At 40.0% G+C, this 21,942-nt stretch overlaps 2 protein-coding genes across 6 annotated transcripts in view; both read right to left on the minus strand.

Moving 5' to 3' along the window:
• Positions 1-21,942, minus strand: part of LOC109429299 (uncharacterized) — a 785,311-nt gene that overhangs the window by 346,554 nt on the left and 416,815 nt on the right. The window lies entirely within an intron of this gene.
• Positions 1,986-4,375, minus strand: LOC109428627 (protein CDV3 homolog). Its single transcript, XM_062850596.1, has one exon. It carries the CDS (start codon positions 4,224-4,226, stop codon positions 3,498-3,500), a length of 729 nt encoding a protein of 242 aa, XP_062706580.1. The 5' UTR covers positions 4,227-4,375; the 3' UTR covers positions 1,986-3,497.

Below are 21,942 nucleotides of genomic sequence, written 5' to 3' on the forward strand. Positions count from 1 at the left end.
GACAACCTTGGGTTGGTCGGTGAGGGCATGACAAAATAAAGTCCCTCACGGACAACCTCGAGTTGGTCCGGTGAGGGCATGACAAAATAAAGTCCCTCACGGACAACTTCGAGTTGGTCCGGTGAGGGCACGACAAAATAAAGTCCCTCACGGACAACCTCGAGTTGGTCCGGTGAGGGCACGACAAAATAAAGTCCCTCACGGACAACCTTGGGTTGGTCGGTGAGGGCATGACAAAATAAAGTCCCTCACGGACAACCTCGAGTTGGTCCGGTGAGGGCACGACAAAATAAAGTCCCTCACGGACAACTTCGAGTTGGTCCGGTGAGGGCACGACAAAATAAAGTCCCTCACGGACAACCTCGAGTTGGTCCGGTGAGGGCACGACAAAATAAAGTCCCTCACGGACAACCTCGGGTTGGTCGGTGAGGGCACGACAAAATAAAGTCCCTCACGGACAACCTCGAGTTGGTCCGGTGAGGGCACGACAAAATAAAGTCCCTCACGGACAACTTCGAGTTGGTCCGGTGAGGGCACGACAAAATAAAGTCCCTCACGGACAACTTCGAGTTGGTCCGGTGAGGGCACGACAAAATAAAGTCCCTCACGGACAACCTCGAGTTGGTCCGGTGAGGGCACGACAAAATAAAGTCCCTCACGGACAACCTCGAGTTGGTCCGGTGAGGGCACGACAAAATAAAGTCCCTCACGGACAACCTCGGGTTGGTCGGTGAGGGCACGACAAAATAAAGTCCCTCACGGACAACCTCGAGTTGGTCCGGTGAGGGCACGACAAAATAAAGTCCCTCACGGACAACTTCGAGTTGGTCCGGTGAGGGCACGACAAAATAAAGTCCCTCACGGACAACCTCGAGTTGGTCCGGTGAGGGCACGACAAAATAAAGTCCCTCACGGACAACCTCGAGTTGGTCCGGTGAGGGCACGACAAAATAAAGTCCCTCACGGACAACCTCGGGTTGGTCGGTGAGGGCACGACAAAATAAAGTCCCTCACGGACAACTTCGAGTTGGTCCGGTGAGGGCACGACAAAATAAAGTCCCTCACGGACAACCTCGAGTTGGTCCGGTGAGGGCACGACAAAATAAAGTCGCTCACGGACAACCTCGGGTTGGTCGGTGAGGGCACGACAAAATAAAGTCCCTCACGGACAACCTCGAGTTGGTCGGTGAGGGCACGGCAAAATAAAGTTCCAAACGTCGTACTGTCTGCCTACTACGATTTTTGTCATGCAGGTCAAATGACCCACAAAACGAAATTTCAAGTACTCCTCTTATTCTTGCTCTCTCAATCGATTTAAAAAAAAAATAATATGTAGATCCATTGACCCGTTCTCGAGTCAGATCGTAAAACATCATCACCTTTTTATATAGATATAAAAAGCTCATTTAATTATAAAGAAAAGGAGATGTGGTAGTTTAGTGTTCATCAAGTAGGCTAAGGACAGGATTCATTACATTACTAATCAACTGTGAGGAAGCGAGTACGCAACCCACCACAGACAGGAAGGATGCAACCCTTATAACAGCGATCCAGGGTTGTACCACCTACAAATTTGTGCGACTTGCTTAATGCTAATGCTAATTAAGATAAATGTCACGGACTACCTTTGAAAAATGCCAAATGATATTCACGGTGAGTATCATTTGGCATTTTTCAAAGGTAGTCCGTGACATTTACCTTAAATATTCGGAAAATAGCGATTTTTCCGTGACTTTCTTGCAGAACTGGTCTAGCCGCACAAGTTTTTCATATACCATATTCTCAGATTAAGCTTCCAAAATGAGCTGTAGGTGGTTGAATTTAGATATGACGAAATGAAATTTTCAGCACTGTCCAACAGACTGGAATTTGTTCTTCAAACTTGGGACGTTGTTCCCTTGTATTTACGCATTGTCACTGCATGCGACTGGATAGTGTGATGTGATATGATGTGATATAATTAGCAAGAAACAAAAAGGAACCCGTTTGATCAGTTTTTATCATATTTTTTTTATTGATATTACAAAATCAACACGCACAGCTTTCGCGGAAAGTATTGTGAAAGAATAATAACGACGAAGACTTCATATTTAATAGTATTTTATTTTTTTTTTATTTTCTCGCGCAATTCAGTATCAAACCCATCATCATCAGTTCCTGTCTTCCAGTACATACAGCAGTCAGCATGCGGGAGATAGCAGCGCACGCTGCTGAGTTGTAGATGTTGTTTCTAGATTATCTGATTCTTGTGTGTTTTTTTTTCTGACTACCTTATTTTAAAATTCAGCTGATTCGATTCGGTTCTCGGTGTTGAGTGTAGTTAAAACACTTGCTGCTTGGTAGGTGTTTCACTGTTCCTGGAGTAAGATTGCTTCGTCAACTTTGAAGACCTTTCAAGACATCAAATTTTTCATACCAAGAATTCTACATGAATTTCTTTAGGGATTTCTACAACGGTTCAATCTGAGACTCCTGGAGAGTATTCTTCATGGGGATTAATCTAGCAATTCGATTTAGAATTTTCTTCATGAAATTCTGAGGAAAATTCCTGAAAAAAAACCTTCTGGCAAGATTCCTAAAATGAATTCCTGAAGGATTCCTGGTAGGAACTCTATAAGAGTTACCAGAAAGAGGATTTTCTGAAGAAACTGCTGGAAGTAACCCAATAGAAAATCCTGGAAAAATTTTAAACGCGAAGCTCTTACAGGAGTCCCAAAAAGAGCAAAGAACTTCTGTAGAAATCCTAGGAGAAGCTTCTGCAGGAAATCAAAAAGAAACATCTGGAGAAATTGCTGGTCGAATCTCAGAAGTACTTGGGCCTTTTTCTTGCAGTCTTCGGTAGGAAATCCCAGAAGAATCTAGTTATAGGTACAATTAGACTCAAAAGGAACCCCAGAAAAAATCACAAAAAGTTTTTAGGTACAAAATCTTGGAAAAAAATCACGTGAATACTTCCTGGAGAATCCCTCGGAAGAACTGCTTGAGAAAGTTCAATAGATGCTGAATGGAACTCAGCAGGAACTCCTGGGAAAAAAAGAGGGTCTCTGTTATAAAAGCCACAATTAATTCCTAAAGAGGTAAGAATCTATGGTGGAGCTCCTAAAGGAATCTCCCTAACTGAAAATGCTTTCGCGATTTTAACTACTGTGCAGTGCCACTAAGAACAATCTTCAATGAAAACGAGGAACAATCTCACCTACCCGGAACCGCGAAACCCCTTCCAAGTACAAACAAGTCTCAGAGTAGTGTAGCTTCCCTTCTTTATCTCTGTTAGGTAGTGAGCGAGCAGTCTATTTCTGTTTGTAAATAGGTATTTAGGTAAGGAGCACATTCATAAACGCGGGATCTTTAATTTTGGAAGAAAACGCTAGATAATTAAAGAGCATAATAAACAATACAAAAACCTAGGATGCCGTCCCGGCCCGGCCCCGTCGTGATGGCATTCCCGCTGCCGCCTCCCGCCCGGAACTCTGTCTACCTGCCTCCTCTCTCTCTCTCTAGCTCGCGTCGTTGCTCAGTGAGGTGAATCTGTTGCCTACCTGCAGGGGCTGCGCCGACGGAAGATCCGACGCCCGAACCCGGCCACCGTGTTTCACCTCCTCGAAGGTGGAATCCTTCTTGCCCCGCGCCGCCGACGGATCCGCCGGTTGTTCCGCGCCCAGCGTCGGGAAGAATTCCTCGTTCTTTAGATCCGGCGCTACGCCCTTCTTCTTCAGCCGCAGATTCTTCATCGCCGGCGTCACGTACACACTGGATCCGGGCCGTTGCTGTTGTTGTTGCTGCTGCTGCTGTTTCTCCGCCGAATCCGCACCTCCCGATTCAACATTCCGCCACGCTCCGGACTTGGCATTTCCCGTGCCGGCTTCGCCACCCTCTCCTTCACCATCTCCAGCGGAACCACCATCTTTGCCACCAGTCTCCTCGCCACCTTCCTGTTCCGAGATGGTCAACTGAGCCAGCTTCAGCCCGCTGTAGTCCTTTCGCTCCTCCTCGAACTCCTTCCACTCCTCATCCGCCTTTTCCACCTTCTTCTGCTGCTCTCCGGCAGCCCCGTCACTAGCCGCGGCCGCCGCCGCCGACGACGGGGTCACCTTTCTCGCTTTTGACTCGGCAGCTTTCCGTGCGGCTTCCTCGATCGATTTGGCCAGCTCCTCCGGGGTGGCGAACTTCTTCGCTTTCGACTTCTTGCGGTCCTTTTTCGCGAAAAAATCGTCCAAATCGGCCATTGTGCAGAGCGAAACGAAACGAACGAACAACGTGGTACAAATGCCAACCAGCAGCAGCAAATTACAAGAGTTTCTTCCTCTCGGGTCGCACTCGCGAACTACTGACTGACGGATGGATTTTTATTTTTTTTCTCCTCGCGCTGCTGCGGGTAAAAAGATTGACGTTTTGGCCGCGCAAAGTGACGGGAAAAAGTTGACGTCTGTCATCTCGATACACGCTCAGTGCGAACGGCGCAGACGCGTTGGGTAAAAACTGCCGCAGCGGCAGAAGTACGCAGCCAAAATGGGAAAGTCGCACAGTGATACGAAACTGGTTTCAACTGTGGCCAAAATTATATTTACTATCCGTGCAGTTAAAAATCGGAATTTTTGACACTTGAAAATCAAGTCAGGTCAAACATTTCTAAAGGTCCAATCTGCAGAAGAGAGGCTCCCCTGATAAAAAAGATCATAGAGATACAACAGAATGGATTGTTACAACACGCTGAATTGAATGGTACTTACCATTAATTCAATTGTTTAAAACGATAGAGTATTGACGATCTTGCGCCAAATACGACGCACAGGCAAACAAAATTGTCTCACCATAAAATATGCACACCGGTTTCAGCATACATTGGTTGATGTCACCGCTACAGTTTTCTAGTAACGGAGCGTTATTTTTGGATGGTGTTTCGACTATTCGGTTTGTTTATGCACTGTTTCCTTTGTTGTTGGATGTGTGAACATTGTGCTGTCAAAGATTGAACATTTGCACGATCGTCGCGAAATCCTTGCAAAGCTCAATAACAACAGATCTCATGGTTTTCCACCATAGCATGTATTGTAAATGTCACTTTTAAATAGAAAATGGGGGTTGTTATGTATCTTTACCATAAAAAAATCCAAATTTTCTGGAAAAAAAATCAAGTCAACTACCATTTAACTTATGGTGTTTTTATTATTGAAATCTTTAGTGCCATTAATTTTATTGTACACGTATTGTAGTTCCAATACACCGTTTTCAGCAGGAAAATACGTACACTATATTATTTGTTGTTGAATAGTCAAATTTATCATTATTCAATGGTAGTTTATGGTGATTTTATTGGAAATTTTTATCAGGGTCTCTTTAGTTTCCCTCTCTTTCGTTGATATCTCAGCTGTTTATTTGAATTATGATTGTCTCCTTGCATAACGATGGTTAAAACAATCGTCTTTCGATTTGTACTGCAAAAGTATACTTTTAATATACTTTCAACTATAGTTGAAAAGTGTATCATTACATTGTATTTAATGATTGAAAAAGAAAGTGAACAAAAAGAGCCTCTCAAATGCAGATAGGACCTATTGAAATGATTGGCCTGAAGTGTTCTCCTAAAACCCGTGTGTCGAACGTACGTCGGGCATAGTGTGCTCACAGACAAACAGACGTAACACTTGCGAAACTTCCATCGACCACGCTTTTAACGATCATTTTAAATTTTCATAGTTGTGGCTTTCACAACCAGAGGCGCGCGCATCATTTTTCTATGCGTTTGACGTTTCACACTAGCGCCTTCTGTTGACGATATTGCACAACACAGTGATTCGTGCAACTTTTCCACCAGGTGATGGTAGTGTGAACCAAGGTGTGAACTGGGCGATTGTTTTCCATGAAAATCGTTCAAGGTGTTAAGCCTGGAACACATAGCGTCCGTTCCGTCGAGGTTTGCGTTTTTTGACAGTTTTTCCATGGGAAATGTGTCAAACTACTGTCACGCACACGCAAAGGTATGCATTGTGTGGGGCACTTTACGTCTGTTTGTATGTGGTGTGCTGGAGAAGCCAAATCCGCTATCCAGCGCGCTACGTCCGACATTAGGTTTCACGCATAGATTTGGAGAAAAAGCGAATGTCACATGTGGGGAAACTTCTAGTTTCAACTGCGACGACAATAAGGCCTGTATGAATAAAGTTGAGTAAATGCTCTTTACTAAATCTATGTGAAGCCGTGGAGCAAATCTCTGTGAAACTTCACAGAGATCTGAGTAAAGAGTATTTACTCAGCTTTATTCATATGGCCTTCGAGTGAACGTATCTCGGAAATTATTGCTCGACGCACGCAGGCAAATAAAATTGTCCCACCACAGAATGTGCCCTCCAGTTACACTGCGAATCCGGCAGTACCCTATTTTGCTAGTATTTAGCAAGAATTCATAAGGTAAGTTGATGAATTTCGTTTTTTTCGCTGAGTGTTCCAGGGATTCCTACAGAAATTCTTCCAGCAATTCGTTAAGAAAACTCTCCTGTGGTTCTCTAAATAATTCCTCATGGGATTGCTTCCGAGATTCCTCATGAGGTTTCTTCAGAAATTCCTCCAGGTGTTCACCAGGGAATTCCTTCTGTGATTGTTTCAGGAAAAACATTAGGGATTATTTTAAAAATTCCTCCAAGCACTTTTCTTGGGATTAGGGATTCTTAGGAATTCCTCTTGACATTGCTTCCGAAATTCCTCCAGGGGTTTTTTCAGTACCTCCTTCACGGATTCCTGCAGGAACTGCTACAGAGATTCCTCCAAGAGTTCCTCTACGTACTCTTTTTAGGATTACTCCAGGATTTCTTCAAGAATTTCAGCGATTTTATCAATACTTCCTTGTGGGATTTCTTCAGAAACTCCTTCTGGAATTCCTTCAGAAATTTATCCTTGGATTCCTCAAGAATTCCTCAAGGGATTCCTCCGGAAATTCGTCCAGGAATTCCTCGAAAAATTCCACTTGAGATTCCCCTAGGAAGTTCTCCAGCGATCCCTCCAGGTATTCTTCTAGGAATACTTCAGGGAATTCCTCTAGAGATTCTACTAGAGATTTCTTCAGGAATCCTATCAGGGATTCCTCCAGAAGTTCCTCCAGGGATTCTTTCTGAAAATTGGGTTCTTTAGGGGAATCCGGATTATTTCATAATTGGATTCTCCGCCCAAGAATTAGTCGAAATCCAAAATTTCATAATTTTTTGAATCTGGGAACTATTTTTAAAATTCAATTAAAGTTTGTATGGGGATTTTTTTTGTTCGGGTCGAACTGTCACTTTATCGATTGAACTGTCATTCTATCCACGAAAATTAAAACTGTTTTGTTATTTAACCATCAAAACAAAGTTATTGGAATCCAATAAAATCATGTAATACTCAGAAAAATGAGCTCTTTCGATTAGGCTACCCGAATAAAAAATACAGTAGAAAAACCGAACGTTATATTGTAACAGTACTATTTAGAACCATATTTTTACAATAGACACCACTGTAAAAATAAAAATACAAAAACAATAAGATGTAATGTTGGATACCATACCGTGAATTGTTAATAAGATTTTTACAATATATTATACAGGTTGTTAAGTATCGTAACAATATAAAAAAATATTTTTCTCCATATATATTTTTTTGCAAAACCATACATTTTATTGTTAATGAATTGTTCAAAATACTGATACGTGGGTTTAAATATACCGTACATTGTATGGTACATGAATGGTTTCAAACAATAAAATGTACCGTAAATAAATTGTTTTTAATTGTAATTTCACTACTGGTTATACATTTAATCAAATGGTTTTGGAATGGTTCTCTTTTGTTATGTTGAATTGTTTTACATTACATAAACCATATACTGTTATATTATCTTGCCATTTTCCTCCTGTTAATGGCATCTTAGGCTTATTAGATTTATTAGAATGCGCTTTGGGAATTCCCAGAGCGTTTTGGATAACCCTTCATATATAGGATCGCCCACGTCTAAGTCTGAGTAGTCTCTGATTGCATTAACAGTTGAAGCTTAGGCTCCCATTCCCCACCAGCCAGATAACCGGGTTTCGCAAACTAAGCATTATTTGTGGCAACACTTTGAGCGGCATGATGGAACTATGCCGAGCGCGCTAAGTGTTATTAGACCACTAATGTAGTTGCATGAAGTGGGTGACGAGGTACATAAGTATCATTACAGCGTGCTTAACCGTTATTGCAATATTGAGGCACCAGTTTGACTAAAGTTTGAAATACATAACAACTCATGAGATAACTGTCAAGTTCGATTCAAATATAAGTTAGGTTAAAAAGCGAACACGCAGACGAACCTATATTAAAAGTCATTTCAGTGTTCAGTCCAGTCCATTATTACTGATTTTCCTTTTACTTTATTCTCTAATTCTTTATCTACCCATCTGGGCGAAAATAACGCAAAACACAAGCAAATGAACTCAATGTACAAAAGGGTGTTCATTGAGTGCTCGGAGGCTTGTTATTTCTTGAGTTAAGGCTTTGAGACTCTTACCCGGCAAGCTCTGGATTGTCTATGAAGCCTCCGGTCAGTCAATGTAGCATATAAACATTCATGACACAAAATACATATATTCTAACACAGTGGTACTCACAGTTTCTAGCTCCTACCTATAAAATCGGTTCTTCTTATGTTCTAATTCTTCTCTTCGTTGCGGGGCCCCGATTAGATGATTTCCATGGTGTTCGATAGCGCAGATTCCGATCGCGCCGTATTCGATAGCACGGTGTGCTTTTGCTCATGCAGCTCTGATCATGTTCGATTGCACTATTTCATGCACATGCCTACCGCCACTTCCGCCTATAATTTACATCGCCGACATTCGCTCCTCGATCGATGGTGCAGCTTCCACCTCTTCTTCCCTGATCGTGCTTTCCTGGCAGTGTCGGATATGAAACCGGCCACGGTCTTCCGGATGTTGAATCGCCGTGTCCCTCGACCACCGTCTCAATGGCCAGTCTCTCCACTGGTCACTTTGTCTCTCGAGTCGGTGTCGAACGCGTATGTTCGCTGTAGAACCTCAATCCACCCAGCTTCTCACTTTTGAAAGACGTTCACAGTACAACCGGTACGAGACTACACTTTAAGAAAGCCTTCTGTTTAGAAGGCTTTCTATCTCTCCGCTTATCTTCGATCCGAATGCTCAATTAGAGCGATGATCACACTATGATGTCGTGGCGCAACACTCGAGGGCTGTGGGATTAATTTTCCAATTAGAATCTCAGATGAGGTGTGGCTGGCGTGATGATTTTACCTTTTATTGCTGGCCTCAGGTGCGTGTGCGGTGTGCACCGAAGAGGTTATGTCGCGTGTAGACGTTCTACGTACCTTGGAATTGAAGTGGGCTTTTGATGCCGGGTAGATTTTCCCAAACTTGGAGGTACCTGCACGAGCGGTGACTCGCTGTTCACACCTAACTAGCTGACGACTCCACCAATTCGTAGCATGGTTATCTGACGAGATCCTCCTGTGAACGATGACTTGCTACGTTCATTTACGGACAGCGGTGGGTTCTGCAGCAGTGTTACCGTTGCAGGGCAAACCTTCGGGATCGGGATACGCTCTGATGATGACCGTGTGGATTCTTTTCTGGCGGAAGTGTCTTCTGACGTCTAGCCGTGGATGCTAGCGGTTGACAGTTTGCTGGCGGTTGTCATGCTTCGTGCATGTTGTGCGATATGATCAATGGGGATGTTCATTTCATTTGTGAATTCTTTTTTTCGTCCAATTCGTTTTCATATTTGGTTAATTCAATTCACAGCGTAACACCATATGTTAAAGATGGCTCTACGTCAAAGATAAAGTTTGTCAACCGTATTTGATTCGATTGTGGTCGAAGGCAAGTTCACATGAGAGAAGAGGAGAAAACTCCCCTAAATGCAAATACAGAAAGAATAGTGTTGAAGTGTTGAACTCATCTACTGATTTACGGTAATCTGACCTGCATCTTTCCGGGTTGGCCTACATTGCATTCGTATTTCTCTCATCGCACTCTACACACCTAGCCCGCCCTCGAGCCCGCCATATCTCTTGGACCCCTGCTTGGACCTGCAGTTCTTAGGACATCTGGTTTACCACTGATTTAAACATGTTATTGGCATTAACCCTTTGGAGCCGGAGGGGTCATATATGACCCCGGCGATGAAACCGAGCATAACAAACGTGTTCGACACCAGCGAGGTTGCGTCAACAGCGGCGAAAAAAATCGATTCCAAAAGGTTAAATTGATGTTTCAACTTATTCACTTTTTTTTCTTTCCTTTCCTTTGCATCAAAAAAGTCACAAACATCAACAAAACAAAGCAAAAATCTTAAACTGAATAAATCTGGTGTTCGATTTGAATAGGTCGAATCTGCATAGGAATCACAGCAAACATACGATCTATTCAAATCGAACACCAGAAATAATTAAAAATTCATGGAAAAATAATGTTTCGGAAAAGTGAATGGTTCAAACGTAAGAAAAACAGTATAATATATTGTTACACAAAAATCCAATGTAAATGTATAGTATAGCGAACCATTTCATTACAATACACTTTATTGTAGCTGGTACACTGTATGGTGCAGGAATAGTTTTCACCATACACCCTATGGTTAGTTTTTATCCGGGTATACAAAATAGCAATATTTTATTCACTAAACAACCCAATTATCCAGCGATTCTGCTCTCCAGAAATTCCTCCAAAGATTTCTCCAAGGATTCCCCTAGGGATTCCTCGTGAAATTTTTTGCAGGGATTCTTCCAGAAGTTCCTATGGTGATTTCTCAAGGATTTCTCTAGGCATTTATCCAGGTATTCTTTAAGAGATACCTCAAGGAGTTCCTCTAAAGATTCCACCTGAATGTTCTCCAGTGATTCTTAAAGGGATTCCTCTAGGGATGCCTCCAGGGATTCCTCCATGAATTCCTCTGGAGATTTCTCAAGGAGTATTGGATTCTAGAGATTCTTCCAGGAATTTATACAAGGGTTACTCCAGGGAATGGGGATTGCTCTAGGAATTACTCCCGGAATTCTTTAAGGAATACCTCCAGGGACTCATCCAGGCATTCCCCCAGGATTTCATTTGGGGACTCCTCTAGGAATACACTGCATAAAATCTTCCTGATATTCCTCTAGGAATTCCTTCAAGGATTTCTTCAGAAATCCCCCCAGTAACTGCTGCCGGAATTTAGCTAGGAATTATTCCTGGTATTCATCCAGTTTTTCATCCAGGCATTTCACCAGGGACTCCTCTAGGAAGGCCATCAAGAATACCTCCAGGAATTAATAAAAAAAGGCACTTACACCGTCTTCGGCTAGACCGAACCTGAGACGAGACTCGCGAAGACGGTCTTCTTTTTCTCCACTTTGTTATTTTTTTCTTCTTCCTATCTGTGTTGACATTATGTTTTGGGCTGGTGGTTCAAACACGTACGTGACCGCATCACCTCACATGCAGTGTGACTGAATCCCATTCACGCACAAAATCATGTTGAGGTGGAATTTTGCATCGCCAACAATCACCAAGCAAAGTGATCATTGGAATATTTTGTTTTCAATTTATTTTTGACAGTACAGGAGAAGAAAATGCTGCTCGGAGTGAATTTTGGCTTCAGAATTTATCTCGGATAGCAATACTTTACTCGTTTTAGGCAACGTAATCAAACGGGCTACAACTGACAGCTCAGTTGGGCTGCACTTGACGATTCTTTTTTTCCTCTTCGCGAGTCTCGTCTCAGGACCGAACATTACTAACATTACTCGGTTCGATTGGCTTTTATCGATGAATTGAAACAGTTTCAATTCACCGATAAAAGCCAATCGAAGAATAGTAAAGGTCCACAGTGATTATCCATAACCGATTACTAACATTAGACAACAGACAACACATATAACACCCAGTGGCCCAGTGGAGAATTTTCGACGTTTGACGAAAAGTTTTCCCCGACTGGAGTGGGAATCGAATTCACACTCCGAGGCTTACGAGACACCTAAAAGACTGACGCCGCCAACCGCTCGGCCACGAACCCCACCAATTACCCTAAGGTTTTCTCCAGTGATTTCTCCAGGAAATCTTCCAGGGATTCCTTCAGAAAGTCTTTCAAGAATTTCTTCAGTAATTCCTCCAGGGAGGTGGAGCGGACCTGGTGTGGTGGTTAGAACACTTGACTATCACGCCGAGGACCTGGAATCGAATCCCACTCCCGACATACTCACAAAATGTGGGTTCTTCCTTCGGAAGGGAAGTAAAACGTGGGTCCCGAGATGAACTAGCCTAGGGTTAAAAATCTCGTTAATACAGACAAAAAAAAAATTCCTCCAGGATTTTTTTCCAGGGATTCCCCCGGAATTTCCACTAGGAATTGATCCAGAAATTCCTTCAGGAATTTCTCTAAAGATTCTTCCAGAGATTTCTTTAGGAATTCCTCCTGTAATTCCTCCAGAAATTCCTCTGGGAATTCCTCCCTTCCCTTGACATCAAGTTTCATAGAGTTAGATCCCTGAAGTATACTTTATCAATATGCTACGGCTATTTCAGGTATTCCAAAATATGTATACGTCATATGATATTAATCCATTTACATGCCATATAAAGCACAGAGAGCATACGTCTTTCTTTCTTGTACCGACTTTTTGAACCCTCTAAGCAGAATACCCTCTTCGAATAAGTGTACTCAGTTTCGTACCTTTTAATTCCGCCCTTTGTTGCTTATCCTTTGACAGATACGCGTATTTCGACTACCGTCTTACCCCGCTGGTTCGACACGTTTCAATACGACACTTTTTAATTCGTAACCCGCTTATTCGACACATGTCGAATTAAAAAGTGTTCAAATGTCACAGCGATGTACACTGTAAAAGCAAATCAGTTTGATATTGCGCTTATACTCGCACCTGAACCAGCTCCTCTTGCAGCCGCTTATTCCGGAAGTTCTGGGTTGGTGCTATTCGACACCCAAACCGCCTGGAGACCAACTGGAATGAACTGAGGATGGCAACAAACGTAGAAAGAACGGGTTTTTCACTCGCACCACCGCAATATCTGTTGAAATCATGTTTTCTAACAAATCCGGAAATCAAAACAAAAACAGAAATAGAGTTGCCAAATTTCAATGAGCATGGTGGTGTAGGGTGACCAGTTTGTCGAATTACAAGTTTACCCCGGTTATTCGACAACAGTCGGTGTCGTATTAGTGGGGTAATACGGTACCACTTGTAATCTTCCTCAGTGTCAGTTATCCACTCGCTGTGGATATCGTCCAGGAATTCCTCTAAACATTCCGCTAGAGATTCCTCTAGGAAGTCCTCCAGCGATCCCTCCATGTATTCCTCTAGGGATACCTCAGAGAATTCCTCTAGAGATTCTACCAAGGATTCCTCCAGGAATTCTTTCAGGGATTCCACCAGGAATTCATCCAGAGATTCTTCCTGAAGATTCTTCTGTGATTCTTTAAGAAAACTCTCCAGAAATTCATCCAAAGATTTCTCCAAGGATTCCCCAAGCGATTCCTCTTGAAATTTATGCAAAAACCATTGTTTTTTCATTGACTAGAAAAATTGATGTCTCTGTTAAAATTACAAATAACAAAAAATATATTCGGGGCCTATTCCAAATGGTTAAAAAAAGGATTTCTTCCGGATTTTTTTTTTATCTGTACCAACGAGATGTTAAGCCCTGGGCTAGTATGTCTCGGGACTTACGTTTTACTTCCGTTCCGAAAGAAGAACACACACTTTGTGAGTTTGTCGGGAGTGGGATTCGTTCCCAGGTCCTCGGCGTGACAGTCACGTGCTACCATCACACCAGGTCCGCTCCACTCTCCTGGCATTCATTCTGGAATCGTGGAAAGGGATCGTAGAAGATTTATTGTGATATTCCACAAGAATCAGAAGGAATTCCATGAGGAATACTAGAAGAATATTTTTAGGAGAAACCCAAAAAAACCGAGCAATCTATGAGGCATCACCTGTAGATGAAACTTCTGTAAAGATTCATGGTGGAATCGTGGAATCCCAGAGAAAATCTCAGAAAAATCTTTAGTGATTTCATCTGGGGATCCCTTTGGAGCTCCTCCAGTAGTTCTTTGTGATTTTTTCAGGAATTGCTTCTGGTATTCTTCCATGTGTTTATCCTAGGATTCTTCTAGACGATTCTTCTTAGATTTTCAAAAACTTTCATGTGATGTTTATTCTAGAGTTTCTTCTTGAATATTTTCATAAATTCAGTGACTCCCGAAATTCAGAAGAAAGTCCAGTAGAAAGCTCAAAATGATTTCCTTGAAAGAAAATCCAGAGAGAAGAACATTCTGGAGGCATACCACCACACATAAAGTGTGGAGGATTGGTAGAAGAACTGAGATATTTCAAAGATATCTCATTAAGAAATATTAGAATAGAGCTTTTGGAGAAATACCTGAAGATATATTTTTCAGAATTTTATTTATTTATCATAGTATTTATAGTATTTATCTTTGCTAAGATCAGGACGAATACTACGAGATACTACTGGAAAAATTCCAGACGGATCTCCAAGTACACAATAATCTGCCTGAATATACCCCTTGAGGGATCAAATATAAAACGCTTTGAATTTTAGGAAGAATACCGAAGGATACATACCACGAGGAATTCTAGGAGCAATACCTATAAGAACTTCTGAAAAAAACTTTGAAAAATCTTCTGGAAGAACCGAGGAAAGAACCGCAGAAGAAACCGAGGAAGAAACTCTTAAAAAAGTCAAGCGGTAATTCAAGAAGGATTTAATATAAAAAAACAGATCGCAGAATGCTGCAAAAAATTGTTTCGTAAATTAATAAAATTTGAAAAGTATCAAACCAGGATTTAATACGGTTGAAATCAAGTAACTTTTTAGGGGGGAATCAGATGGCATATTTTTTAATATGTGGCCAAGTATACGACCAATGCACAATGGACCAGGACTCAGATTTACGAGGAAATATGCATTCAGAGCTTCAAATATTTATTATACATATGCCGTCTACCTTCGTTGGTTTGACCGCATCTAATCTGAACACTTTTAATTTGACCCCCGCTAATCTGCATATCGTTCAAACGTCATTCTGCTCATGTAACGGGGTGAATCGGAATGCAGAATCAAAACAAAACAGCAAAAAGATTTACCATTAGTGTGTTTTTCGATGCCCACCACAGGGTTACTAAAAGTTCAAATTAAAAATGAACCCCGTTGGTTTGCATGATGTGTCGTTTAAGCCAACAACGGGGGTAGACGGTATGGTCATAGACTAATTTCTACAAAGTTGTTCCTAAAATAAGGCCCGCTTTCCAATGTACATAAAAATTAGGGTGGTCCATATTTTCAAAGAAATTGAAAATTATACTTTTTATATGCAAGATTAACAGTTAATATATATAGTATAGTTACTATATGCATTTTTCGGCAAGATTGGAGATCTATCAATTTTGAGAAAGTTTGCTGAAGACAATTTTTATGTATCTTTGAAAATTGACCGATCTAAAGATATTTTTCTGAATAAGCTTAAGGTGGTTCAAGAAAAAAAAGGTTTTCTGGCTGTAACTTTTTCAGTTCCAGTTTCTCATCAAAGTCGCCCAAGAATCCCTTATAGAGCATTCGAAAATGTGTTATTTCGTGCGCGGAGACGATAGTTATCTCTTTTGGTTCAAAAGTTATGAGCATTTTTCTCAAACAATCAAAGTTTATTCAGATGACGATATTACGGGTTAGGGCAAAGATAAAAATTGGCGTTCGATTTCAATAGGTGGTATGTTTGCAGTGATATGCTTATAGGACTTATTCTAATCGAACGTCAGAAAATTATCTTTTCCCAGAATTTAAAAGAAACATTGTTATAAAACATATCAAAAAATTAGAGAGGTGTGTTCTTTCTGTAACTCAAAATAAAAATAGTTGAAAAGTGCCTATTTTTCTGGAAAATCGTCAATATCTTTTGCACGGAATGCCGTAGTAACTTTCACGAAAATGTGTTTGTTTGACGACTTTGATGAGAAATTTGAAATTAAAAATATAAAGCGAAAAAAATGTTTTGTCTGAATTTGAAGCATTTTCCTATAGTTTTCATAGGCTGGCGCTAGAACAAATCGTTTCATGGCTCTATATTTTTTGTTTCATCGTTTCATTACAGACAAACAGATGTAACACCTTGAACGATTTACATGGAAATCCATCGCCTAGTTCACACTATCATCACCTGGTGGAAAAGTTGCACGAATGACTGTGTTGTGCAATATCGACAACAGAAGGCACTAGTGTGAAACGTCAAACACATAGAAAAACGATGCGCGCGCCTCTGGTTGTGAAAGCCACAACTATGAAAATTTAAAATGATCGTTAAAAGCGTGGTCGATGGAATTTTCGCAAGTGTTACGTCTGTTTGTCTGTGGTTTCATTATCATTTCTATTTCATTTGTCATTAAAGTAGTCAAAGAATCACTTTTAGAGCTTTAAAAAACGCATATTTTCGTGCGCGGAGAAAGTTGCTACGTCATTCCACTCAATAGATATTGACGATTTCCTTGAAAAAAATAAGCACTGCAAACTATTTTTTTCTTGTGTTTACAGAAATAACACGTCTCTCTATTTTTTTAATATGTTTTCGTGACAATGATTACTATCGCATTTTGTTCCAAGTGATGCGTCTGTTTGTCTGTGAAAATATCTTTGAAATTGATTTTAGGTACTAAAATAAAGTTCTAAAAATCTGAAAACAATCACAATGGCTCAGAAAAAGGTGCTCTTTCGCATAAAATTCAAAAATCAATCATTTTAAAAACAAATTGATTGATTGATTGATTTGTCTTTATTTATGAGACTTTCAGTTAAAAACAAATTAAAACCCAATTAGATGTGCTACTCAAATGCTTTCGGCTGATAATTAACATTTCGACTGCTACAGCTGCTTTCACTTGGGAAAAATCTTGTGCCTTTTCTGATTTATTTAGATGACCTGAAGTTTTGGATTATGGTAATAGAGGAGATAGAATATCTTAGATATATCAAAATGTGCCACAATTTATTAATCCATCTGGCTTTAAAGCCGTTTAAAGTTTCGATACTCGTTTTTACTGTGGCTCAAGTACACCAACTGTCAAAAACGTGAGCAAAAGGTAAACAATCCATTTTTGCTGTGTTCAGGCTGTTCTATTTTCGTAAAAAAATTACCGAAGTCAATATTCAAAACTAAGTAGATACGTTATGATGCTAAAAATACCGGTTTATCAAATTCAATTACATATTGATTTGTACAATACCCATTGAAGAGCCCTTTGTTCTGTCATCGAGAGCATAAACAAAATTCTCAAATTCCAGATGGAAGAACGAAGAAGTTTTCCTACTGCGAAAAAGTTAAGTTTTCCTCGAAAGTTTCCACAAAATCCCGTTATTTTCGGGAGCGTATGTAATCTACATGAGGTTGGCATTGGAAGTGCAACAGGGGAAGTGGATTTTCCCAGCACTGGGAAAGAATTTGTAAATTTAATGGGTAAACAAATATTTCCGTAGGGTTGACCTGCCGCACAAAACATAAATTTTTACATTCATTTCTAACATAACCTGTCAAAAATGAATAAAAGATGGATGTTTTTTTCAAACATGGATAGCATATGCTTCAAATCTGACGTTTGATTTGTTTGAAACAGTTTTATTTTTGTGGCTTGAACAAATTGACAATTTGTTTGAGTTTAACTCAAATATTTTTGATTGAACCATACTTTTTCTGCGTGTATAAATGCGGATTTTTCCGGTTAGTAAAGGAAGTGTCATTCCCCCTGGATCTTATGCATTACTTGGCATGAAGTTTCGGATGCAATGAAATCGCTGGATTTATAGAATCTGATTGAATATGTCTCGTTAACCCTTTATAAGGCAGTGGCAACTATATTGCCACCTACTGTTTGTGTTTTTTTCTGTTTTATAGCAATTAATTTGAACTTTTTTTTGGTTTACACAAAATTGGGATTACTAACAACGCCTGGTATTTTTTTGGTACTAAACAAAGCCTTAACATCAATTTGGGAATCATTTGTAGTCTCAAAAATGGCTAAATTTGACCACGTAAAGAAAATTAGCTCAATAAGTTTGTAAAGTAAAATTATAGATTTGGTAAATATTTTAAGAAATAATCAAATTATGGGTTGACATGAGCTGAACTACGCAGTTTATATTATGAGTTAAGCCCTAATTCACTCTGAAATCTCTTTTCCGGCTTTTTGACAAAGTCAAAAGAACCCTTTAACCCTTTATAAGGCAGTGGCAACTATATTGCCACCTACTGTTTGTTTTTTTTTTCTGTTTTATAGCAATTAATTTGAACTTTTTTTTTTGGTTTACACAAAATTGGGATTACTAACAACGCCTGGTATTTTTTTGGTACTAAACAAAGCCTTAACATCAATTTGGGAACCATTTGTAGTCTCAAAAATGGCTAAATTTGACCACGTAAAGAAAATTAGCTCAATAAGTTTGTAAAGTAAAATTATAGATTTGGTAAATATTTTAAGAAATAATCAAATTATGGGTTGACATGAGCTGAACTACGCAGTTTATATTATGAGTTAAGCCCTAATTCACTCTGAAATCTCTTTTCCGGCTTTTTGACAAAGTCAAAAGAAGAAAAGTATCCTAAACAGGCAGTGGCAACTTTATTGCCACCTAGATTTTTGAGAGTTTTTTCAAACAAAAATTGTTTTGTACATGTAATTATGTATATAATCATTTCCATAATAGTATTCTTTGACAACTCTTCTAGTTTTCTCGGCATTATAAAGGGTTAACCGGGGACATTTAAAGAGACCTGACTGTTGTGGTAGATCATGTGCCCTGATCACCATGATGATTTGGAGAACTTTGAATATCTAATTTAGGGAACGTCCATAAATTACGCCACGCAAAAATTGCTCATTTTGAACCCTCCCCCACACTTTTGTATGCTCTGAATTTTTTGTATGGGTCACTGGACCCCCCTCCTCCCTAAAAGCGTGACGTAATTAATGAACGTTCCCTTATCGGAAAATAAATCGGTTGTACTGCAGGTTGTACGGTAGCCTCACAATATTTAACTTGATGAATGGAATAGCTGAAGATACTACCGAAATCTTGGTTGGTCTAATGAACCATTTGGCTGAAGTCTCGGATTAATTTGGAGAGCATATAACATCGCATATACGCGTGACTACAATGTTTATGGTGGACATAGGCTCATAGAGCATGATGGGATACATGTAGGTAGATAGGTGTAGACAATGGATAACATGCTCGGTGTTCATCAGGTGCGAAAGCATTCTATTAGAGCTGAAAATCTCTAAATATTCTGGCTCCTTGGGATGTTATGATGTAACAAAAAAAAAATATGATCCGATAGATCTAAAATTCCTAAATCTAAATATGACCCTAATAAAGTGACTGGAAGAGAGAGTGGTGTCATGTTTCTGCTCGTTTGAAACACGGGTTTGTGTAGATTTGACAGCAATTTCAAGATAATCTTTGTTCCAATTTTGACACTGATGCCACTGATCCCTGATGTTTAAGGTGAATATATAACGAAGCCACACCTCGAATTTTCAAGAGCACAAATCTGAAGATCCGAATGTCGGTTTGAGCTGAAAAGTTCATCGATTGGTCACCACCAGCGGGTGGTCAATCGATCAACTTTTCAGCTCAAACCGGCATTCGGTTTTTCAGATTTGTGCTCTTGAAAATTCGAGGTGTGGCTTCGTTATAAAGCCTGTATCCGCAATAATCGGGACATAGAAATACAGCTGTAACTCTGCAATGGATATATTAAAATTGCTGAAATTTGGCCTAATAACATCTTTTGATGTGTTCATTTTACCTACAAAATTTCATGTGAATCGGTGCAGTACTTTTTGTTGTAGCAATGAAAGAGTAGAATGTGCGCCATTGTATTTTGTACAGCCCCTAGTTTTGCTTTTCAGCGCTGTAACTTTTGAATTTGGCAAAGGAAATGGCTGAAATTTTAAACACAAACTTCTCCATCTACATTTGTTGCAAAGGCAAAATTTAAAAAAAATCGATGCACTATTAACAGTTCTATAGTCGAAACATGTATTGGGACTGAACGTGATTTTAGCCCATCAGACATCTATTAGTTAGCACCCTTTATTGTTTCAATTGTACTATTGAAAGTACTATACCAATAATCATCAAATTTTGTAGGCATAATATACACATAACCAACTACTTTCTGTGAAAATTTCATGAAAATTGGCAGAGAAATTAAAAAGTTATGAGTAGCCAAACATCGTACATGAAAATTGGTCGTGATTGTACAAAATGCTTAAAACCTGGTCTGTTTGTTTTCATCCACAGTTAAAAGTACCCAGGTAACCAATAAGCATTTAAATAAGCTGTATTTCAGCTATAAAACAGAATTATATCTGCTTGCTGCTATATCATAGCAGTTCGACTGCTGAATTGCTATATATTAGCAATTAAAATGCAGCTCAAAATCTGACAGCTGTTGTGAAGCATTTCAAATGCACGATATTTTTTGGTTAACAAGCATCCTAACTGCTACTTCATTGCCATAAAACTGCTAAGAGATATGAGCGATGCTAAAACTGCTGCACATTTCAACTTATCGATTCATGTTCCACGACCATAGGAACCATTATCATTTAGATATCCTATCATTTACTGGTAGCAAAAGAGCAAATGAATGAGAGAACAAATGTTTTTCAAATAAATCCCATGGAATAAAAATCCAATTATGCCATCGTATATTATGTGGATGGATCAACTATCAGAACTTGTCCGAGCCGTTGTCCGGGCACAGCAACATAACTGCCGGTGTGGTACTCAAGCCTTTAATAGATCAAAAAATCAAGGCACATTATCTGATCATCTATAGCTTATCCAGTAGCGCGGTTCAGCATCATCATCAACCAGAGGATTGTGGGATTGAATCCCAATTTCAGCAGGATCAGCAAAAAACAACTGCTAAAGTAAACAACAGCCTCTAAAGTTGCACAGGAGAGTGTGAGTAAAATAGAAAGGGAAGAATGCGACTGAAATGCGCAGGGAAAAATATTTTTGTTTATGATCGATTTTTTGGGGATAGGAAAGATAAGCAGTTAATCAGCCGTATATTGGGCCAAAACCTGCATTTATTTAGCACTTATGGCGCATATACGGCGTATTAGCATTTAATGACCAGCAGTAAAGGCGCATATAGTGCTAAGTTAATGCAATTTCAACTGCTTATTGGTTACCTGGGTAATGCATCGATTTTTATGAAATTCGGCACAAATGATAAACATAAACCAAAGAGTTCTCAGTCAATTTTTTGGCCAATTTTACCGATTCATTACAGAGCTACAGCCGTACCTATGTGTCCCGATTATTGCGGATACAGGCTTTATATTCAGGTATCAGGTATCAGAAGGCCGGCTCCAGAGGCACGTTATCCTCCATTTGGGACATTTGTGCCATCGCCATACATATAAGCCTATTTCATCATTTACCTGAGGGAATGGGACAAGGGATGGAATGGGATTAGGAAAGGGAACGGTGATGAAATAGGAAGGGGTGCCCTAGAAGAGGGAATGAACGCATAAGCGCAATCAGAGCTCATAACCCATACCACAACGGGTTTAACCAGTGCCCTGAAAAGGACATTGTAAAACGCATATGCGTAAAGAGAGCCTATAGCTCATTGGAGGTAGCTTGTGACGCCATGCCACTTTCAATATGACATTGAAAGGCACATCATCGAAAGCATCCTAAATATTCAAGAAATCACCCAAGCAAAAACTACGTTTGAGCGAGTACTTTCTTGAAAACGTATACAACTTTGTGTAAAAGAGTCATTGTGGACATCCCAAATTGGGAAGCATGTGAGTTCACATGAAAAGGCATGTCAGCCAGACGAACATCACAGATGTGATAATCGACAATGCGTTTCAAG

The sequence above is a fragment of the Aedes albopictus genome, chromosome 2 (genome assembly GCF_035046485.1).
Source record: "Aedes albopictus strain Foshan chromosome 2, AalbF5, whole genome shotgun sequence".
NCBI lineage: Eukaryota > Metazoa > Arthropoda > Insecta > Diptera > Culicidae > Aedes > Aedes albopictus.